The 7,351-nt window shown below is 58.2% G+C and overlaps 1 protein-coding gene and 2 non-coding genes across 4 annotated transcripts in view; all 3 read left to right on the top strand.

The window, feature by feature from the left end:
• Window positions 1-5,112, top strand: part of RPL13 (ribosomal protein L13) — a 5,306-nt gene extending 194 nt beyond the window's left edge. Inside the window, exons 2-6 of one of the 2 annotated variants that reach the window (XM_006027838.3) lie at window positions 74-192; window positions 489-630; window positions 1,927-2,100; window positions 4,050-4,106; window positions 4,910-5,112. In XM_006027838.3, the coding sequence (XP_006027900.1) occupies window positions 89-192; window positions 489-630; window positions 1,927-2,100; window positions 4,050-4,106; window positions 4,910-5,068 (636 nt within the window). In that variant the 5' untranslated portion in view covers window positions 74-88 and the 3' untranslated portion in view covers window positions 5,069-5,112. Of the gene's footprint in view, window positions 1-56; window positions 193-488; window positions 631-1,926; window positions 2,101-4,049; window positions 4,107-4,909 lie in introns of those variants that run through there. The other variant, XM_014521895.2, reaches the window with a different exon arrangement.
• Window positions 252-332, top strand: LOC112550974. Its single transcript, XR_003095069.1, has one exon. It is a non-coding gene; the product is annotated as a small nucleolar RNA MBII-202 (small nucleolar RNA).
• LOC112550975 lies at window positions 1,782-1,858 on the top strand. Its single transcript, XR_003095070.1, has one exon. It is a non-coding gene; the product is annotated as a small nucleolar RNA MBII-202 (small nucleolar RNA).
• Window positions 5,113-7,351: the final 2,239 nt, after the last annotated feature.

The raw sequence follows: 7,351 nt of genomic DNA, 5'->3' as shown, positions 1-7,351 counted from the left end.
CTGGGTCGGGCGGGGGTACGCCGGGGCTGCCGTTGCGAAGCTGTAATGCCCGCGGGCGCCGTGTGCTCGCAGGCCCCCCTCGGCCAGCATGGCGCCCAGCCGCAATGGCATGATCCTGAAGCCGCACTTCCACAAGGACTGGCAGCGCCGCGTCGCCACCTGGTTCAACCAGCCCGCCAGGAAGATCCGCAGGTGAGGCGAACGCAAGGCCTGGCCGAGCTCCGCGCGCCTCGTTAACCTCGGCAGTCAAATGATGAGAATTCTCCGGAATCTCTGTACCGCCGTGATGATTCCCTCGAACCCTTTTCCAGCTGATGACTGTCGGGTTTTGCGCGAGGACATGTCTTTGCTGCGCTTCGTTGGTCAGGCGTGTGTCTCGCCTCGTCTGCCCTCAAACGTGTTCTTAACGAGGGGGGGACGCGGGCGGTTCGGGGGTTTTGCGTGTGACCAAATACTCTTTTCCCAACTCTGTTCCATGACGCTTCCAGGAGGAAGGCGCGGCAGGCGAAGGCGCGTCGCATCGCTCCGCGTCCCGTGGCCGGGCCCATCCGCCCTATGGTGCGGTGTCCCACTGTTCGATACCACACAAAAGTTCGCGCCGGCCGAGGATTCAGCTTGGAAGAACTCCGGGTAAGTAACGCACGGGCAGTTAACGTCTCATTGAGCACACGCGTGCATCTGTAATGTGTGAGACTCGTTAGGTGGGTGTAGCCTGAAGTCTCAGCCGCTCTGTAATTAAGCGCCGCAGCTCCGTTTTCTCAGTGAATGGGCAAAATGGGCTCCTTGATGAGAGAGTCTCCTTTGGTGTGGCCTGGTTATTCTGTGGCTCGTTAACATAGCATGAAAGCAGCTGTGATTTGTTCACCAATTAGCATCTGTTGAAAGGAGCTGCGCACGTGACGGGTTTTCAAGCTTTGCAGCGTTGGTGAGATTATAGGGGCGGCAGCTGGCGATGGGTACGTAATGCCGCAGGTGCAGAAAGTGGGCAGCAGCGTGGCCGTGAGGACGTGGAAGCAGCAGTTTCAATGCAGGATTGTTTGGACCTTTCAAGCGACGTGGCTGGCTTACCAGCTACCCCCCTTCTGTTTCTGGAGCTCAGGCTCGGATGGAGCCATCTTAAACGGCGCGTGCTTTGGCAAGCATTCTTGCCCTTCTGTGTCAAAAAACAATCTCATCCGGCTTGTAGATGTAGACTAATGCTCCATATCAGCCTTCGCGTTGCAGCGCGAGCAGACCGCTGCCTCCCCGAATGCTCAGCAGAGGCAGGGGAGAGTGGGACGATGCATATGGCCTTTTGTACAGCGAGATCCTGGAAGAGCTGATACAGGCCCCCCCTCCCTCCCGAGGCGCCGCAAGCTGCCTTGTTACCAGTGTTTCTGGAGGGTGAGGGTGTTCTTGGGAAGAGTCAGCACCAAGAACTTAGTTGGGTGTTTTCATGCTGAGCTAGGTTCACAGTCGGGTCAAATGTCACTACTGCCTGGTAGTGCTGACACCTTATTTATACCGTCAGCTTTGTGCCAACCCAGTGGGCTTGGGGTTTAAGTCACCCAGTTGCCACTGGAGTTAGTGGCACAAGCCACTGGCCAAGTGCGGTGATTCTTATTTCGGGGGGTGAAAATGTCCCCCAAGTCTATGTTCTTGAGACTCGGAGGATGCTTACCAGCTTCAGGTGCTTACTTCTCGCCTTGTAGTTGAATCGCACCTGTTGTGCTAACATCTGACTTCTGGGCTGAGTGCAGTTCACGCCTCTGAACCACTGCTCCTGCTTCTGGCGGGCCTTACAGTCACTGTCTGCAGAATCGCTGCCATCTGTGATGACCGCATTTGAACCCTTTTCCAGCTGATGACTGTAATGGCTTCCTCGAGCAGGACAGTGGCTTTAGCAGTCACCTGAATATTGATGCAAACACTGTCTTCTTCCTCCAGCTGGCCGGCATCAACAAGAAGTTTGCCCGCACTATTGGAATCTCTGTGGATCCCAGGCGACGGAACAAGTCGACAGAGTCCCTACAAGCCAATGTTCAGAGGCTGAAGGAGTATCGCTCCAAACTCATCCTCTTCCCACGGAAGCCGTCGGCACCCAAGAAGGGAGACAGCTCTGTAAGTACCGTTGGCCCTGGGACCTTTCCCAGGTTCCTGAGGTTTGGTTATAGCTGGTATTATTGCACGGATGTAAAACACTTGTGACTTGAGTGCATCTTGTCACGTAAGGTGTCCACTGCAGAATGATTCTCTTCACACATCCACTGAAGACCCTAGACCTTGCAGCTGTTGTGGGACGCTGCAGGCTCGGGATGTTTTGGCCAAGACCAAGTGCAGCAGTGGCTTAGAGCCGAGGAGCCATGCTGTGCTGTTCTGGAGGCACCTCTCAGGCTTCCGCTCAACCCTCATTTTAATGCAGCGTAAACAGCTGCATGCAAAATATCTGACTTGCTTAGAGCAGTTGATGCGCGCCAGGGACTCTGGACTACGTGCTTTGCCATGAAAACCGTTACAAGCAAAGCAGTGGAGTAAAGTGGTGCAGTTCGGAGTGGGGGTGGGACTTGCTGAAAGAGCAGCTGGTCAGTACGAGGCGGGGTGCACCCACTGACTGTCACGTCTTTCTGCAGAGTAGCCCTTTCCATCTCGAAAGTTCAGAAGCCAGGGGCCCCTTCTGCGTGTGCCTCTGCATAGGCTCCTCTGGGAAGAGACGTGTGTGTGCACAGAGAAATGGGACATTTCCCAAGGGGGAGGCATTCTGAGCCATCTCCCCAGGCCATGGTTGTTCCAGGCTTTTTACTTGTTCTTAAATACAGTTTCTCCTCGCGCCTCCTGTGGCACAGCCAGCCAGCAGGGCTGGATCAAGCTGTACTAAACTGCTTACTGAAAGGGCATCAGCGTGGGAGGAGGGGGCGTCACCGTGGCCATACTGTGGCTAAGCACTCTGAACAGCAGGCTTTAGCATCGGGGTGGACGTGTTTCCCAAGCTGGGGGAAACATTGTCGGCAGGGCTGGGAGCATCTCTGCACCTCGTTCTAGAACTGATGGAAGCAGAGATGTGAAAAGGTGAAGTTGAAATGGCTTGATATGGGCCTCCTTTTCTGGCAGCCAGACACTTGTGAAGGCTCTGGCATCGCTGTACGCCCCAGTGCAGCTAGAAGCAAGCGTAGCACGTCTCTGATGCACACGTGTACTGCTCTAAGTGAAGCCCACGCAAATGGATGGAGCTGACCCTGGGTCTCTAGAATGCTGTAAACAGCCGGAAGAGTAGCTCTGCCCTGTTGGGTCAAGGAGTCTGAGGCGTGAATTGGCGACTGCAGTAGGCTTTGCATGGTGTGACTTTAAAATGGATGCTGTTCCTCCAGGCCAGGCCATGCTTGGAGACTCACGTCCGCACAGCAGTGCCACCAGGAGCTCCTAGTGTGGATACCCTTGCACTAGCACAGCTGCGCCCTTGTTTGTTTTGCACACACGGTGGCTCTGGTTACATCAGTGCAAAACACAGTTTTGCCAATACAGCTGTGCCCGTGTAGGAGGGCTCTACTGACAGGGTCTTCCAAGTGCCAGTCTAACCCTGGTCACCAGGGACTTGGCTGCCTCCAAGGACTATGCCAGTCAAGTAGATGGAGATGCATCACCATCTGAAGCACCGGAGAATGCTTTCCCTGCCTGGGCACTTGCTGGGTCAGGTGCACACCGCTCCAGTGGAGAGGGAAGCGTTGTGTTCAGCTGAATCTTGCCGGTCAGAGAACAGCCCATCTTGGGCTGATGCTGCTGAAATGCCAGCACAGTGCCCCGGAGGCATGCAGCAGGGCAAGCTTCTGTGCTTGTGTGTTTTGGGGCACTCTAGGCTGGATGTAGAGTGAGGAATGAAAGGCTTGGAGAAGAGGCAGGAGGGTCTGAACCTTCAGGGACCCTGCTCCAGAGCCAGGCAGCAGGAGCCATGCACAGGCAGGATTTTGGCTTTTGGTTTCGGTGCTGACCTGGGTGGCTTCAGGGCTGCTGCTGCAGGGGCCTTTCCTGCAGGCCTCTACGGAGCTCCGCAGTCACTTCTCCCCTCTCTTCCGCAGGCAGAAGAGCTCAAGATGGCAACTCAGCTGTCCGGACCTGTTATGCCTATTAGGAGTGTAAGTGAAACTGCAAGTCCTGTCCTTTGTTCGACTTCCTTGACTCTGGGTGGTGCTGGGATGGGAGCTCTGACTGCAGAGCACTCTGTCCTGATGGCTTTTCCCCCTTGCAAGTGCTGCAGCATAACACTGCGGTTAAGTTGTGCCGTCTCCAAACAGCACCAGCTCCTGAAGCCAAAGGAACAAGAGTCTGTTAAACTTGTCCTCGTGTCTGAGAGGAGTTGGCAGACTGAGTCCTGTGCCACCGCAGACTGCAGGGCTCAGAGCTGAGCGTGTGTTAAAAGTGCTCTAAGCACAGCTTTGTCAGTGTGAAACCACCTGAAATGTGCGGCTGCTGCTACTGGCGTGGCAGCTCAGCTCCCCTTCAGGCAGCTGCTGCCTTCCAGCTGGGGGGAGCCGTTCGGCCCTGGGTTCTGCGCTGAGGATTCAGGCTGACATTTGGAGGGCTCTGAGCCGCACCAGCAGCTGCGTGTGCCCAGCTATGCACGTTGGCAGTGAGGTCTCTGCAACCAAGGGGGCTGGTCAGTCCCACTCAGGCTGGCCAAGAGAAGCCGTGGGTTTGTGCAGCGTGCACTGGAGCTACTCCTGCTCTTGAGGCATTGCCCAGCAGCTGTGTGATCTGGCCATGGGAGGGTTGTCTGTTGGCATGAGCTGGGAGCTGCATGGGACAAGGCCTGGGTGAGGTATCCTTGTCAGTCTCAGCATGTGGCTGCGTGCAAGTCAGTGCTGAGCCTTTATCGGCGCGTCTCTGGCAGTCTTTGCCCCTGTGTGTAACCCCCTGGCTCTGGCTCTGCTCCTGCCAGGTGTACAAGAAGGAGAAGGCCCGGGTTATCTCGGAGGACGAAAAGAACTTCAAGGCCTTTGCCAGCTTGCGCATGGCCCGGGCAAACGCACGCCTCTTCGGTATCCGGGCAAAGCGAGCCAAGGAGGCTGCAGAGCAGGACGTGGAGAAGAAGAAGTGAGCACGTCTCCTTCGAACTGTTAATAAAAGAGCCTAGGACCGCGACCTGGTGTGGGGTCTTCTTGGGCCACACGGAAGGGACTAGGACGACCCAGGAGGGGCAATGCTTTCACTGCCACACGGGCATCAGGGGTTGCTCCTTTCCCCCTGACTAGTCTGCTCTGAGCACGTGCACCCCATGCCACACAACCACAGGCCTCGCCCTAGTTTTGGTGTGTGCGCGGCCTCTTCCAACAGGGCCAGGGAAGGGGCTCTAGCAGCCTAGAGCAGCGCCTTTCATTTACACAGCAAAAGTTCCCTGCCAGCCCATTTCCGGTGCTAGCCCAGCTGCTTTGAGGGATCTCTGAACAGATGGCTGCTGACTGATGAGGGAGGACATCGCCTCCCCATTCTGTTCCCTTCTAGTGGCAGCCTGCTTGCTTTGCCTTGGAGACGGAGCTGAATTTCCCCACTCAGGAGCTTGGCTGGATCTGGCTTCCCTTGTAAAGGGCAGCGCGACATCCGCTGTGGCCCTTGGCGGTGGCAAGGGGCATCTGTCTAGTGCCACAGTAACCGCACCGTCCCCTCCCGCAGTCCTGGATGCTCCAGGCAGGTTTGGTGGGAAGTAGAAGGACTTGGGGGGCCCACTGGGGTGCACCAGGCTGGCTTCAAGGGGCTGGATTTCCGATGTCCTTGATTCCCCCTGTGCCGAGACACTTGGGGCTGGGCCCTCAGTAAGCAAGCTACTGGCTGTCCCATCACATTTAAAATGGAGGTGGGGTGAAGGCTTCCAGGAGCTGCCTCAGCCCCTTGTCAGCCTCCTGCACAGGAGCTGGTACTTGCTGACGGCTTCCTCCTATGCAGCAGAGAGCAGATCTCACGGGGTCCCAGTCCCCCTGCACGTTCGGGCACTGCCTGAGCACTGACCCCCACCGGCTTGTCAGTCCTTCACCCCTTGCCCTGCAGGCTGCCATGCTGTCGCTTGCTTCCAGGGCAGCAGACCCCCACCATGGCTTGTCTGGTGTTGCTTAGCAGTCGGCTTTCAACATCCAAGGCATCAGATTTGGGAGAGAGCTGTTCCCCTTGCCTTCTGAGCACCTATGGGCTGTCAGTGCTCCCTCCCATGCCCAGATCCTGCATGGTTTTGGGTAGGGAGTGCAGCCGGGCTGTCTCCACTAGCGCTGAGTGTTGCTTTGCAGTCTGAGCAAGCCTCCCTTTCAGGACTGCGCCCCATGGGGAGAAGGATCAGGGCTGCCTGGGTCAAGAGAAGAGCTGCGCCCGCATCCCTCCGGCGAAGGCTTGGCTACTAGAAGGCGAGCATCTGCGCGGGGGCGGCGGCTGCCTGGTGATTCAGGAATGAGCCAGGAGTACTCGCTGCCGTCGCTGTGCACTCGCTTTGTTCCTGGTGGTTGTAGCACTCGTGGGTCTTGAGGGCACCCTGCTCAGCAGTTGGAGAGAGAAGCGCAAGGGGGTTGAGGAGGAGGAGGGCCTGCCCTGCGCCCAGGGAGCGGACCCGCTGAAATGCAGCTGCCCCTGGGGTGGAACACGGCATGGCACCGTGCCCCTCCGCGGTGGATGCGGGGGAGCAGATGGCGCGCATGGCCCCGGAGGTGGAAAGGGGCCAAGACGCAAACCAGGAACACTTGTCAGATGCAGCTTGGGGATGAGCGGGCCCCTGGCTGGGTGTGAGGCTCCCGCTTCCCCCCTCACCACTGGCCCAGACAGGTCTTGCTCCCCGGCAGGGTCCTGAGCGCTCCGGCGTATCAAATGCTGCCCTTTTGCCCCCAAACGTGCTTCCGATGCCCCCTTGGCTCAGGTTCCCGGGCCGAGGTGCAGTTACTGGCTTCTGCCTCGTGATGGAGCAGGTGGCTTCAGCTCCGGTTGGTTTCCCAGGAGCTCCGCCGTGGGGGTGTTGCCCCCAAGCTGCTGGGCTGGGGGCAGTTTCTATGCTCCCGTGCCAGCGGGGAAGCACTGGGCTCCCTGGAGCCATCGGTTCACAGGGCAGCGGGTCCAGTCCAGCCCCGCTTTGCCCCCAAAGGGGAAGTGTTGCTCCCTTGCGATTCACTGAACAGGGCCGTCTGCTCAAGGGGATGGTCCAGATGCCCCAGCATTGCCGAGTGGCTTTCTCTGGCACCCCACCCCGACTGCTGCCTGCCAAGCGGGTGCTGGGGGACCTGGAGGCTGGTGCCAGCCACGTGGCTCCTTGCCCAGCTCCCTTTGGCCGAGTCAGTGTCGGGGGCGCAGGCCCGGTCCAGCCCCGGCGGGCCCTAGCCACGAGCCCAGCTGTCAGGGCACCCCAGCCGGC

The sequence above is a fragment of the Alligator sinensis genome, unplaced genomic scaffold (genome assembly GCF_000455745.1).
Source record: "Alligator sinensis unplaced genomic scaffold, ASM45574v1 scaffold255_1, whole genome shotgun sequence".
Classification (NCBI taxonomy): Eukaryota; Metazoa; Chordata; order Crocodylia; family Alligatoridae; genus Alligator; species Alligator sinensis.
Note: the sequence above shows the minus strand (reverse complement) of the source record. Positions and strands in the feature narration are given on the sequence as shown.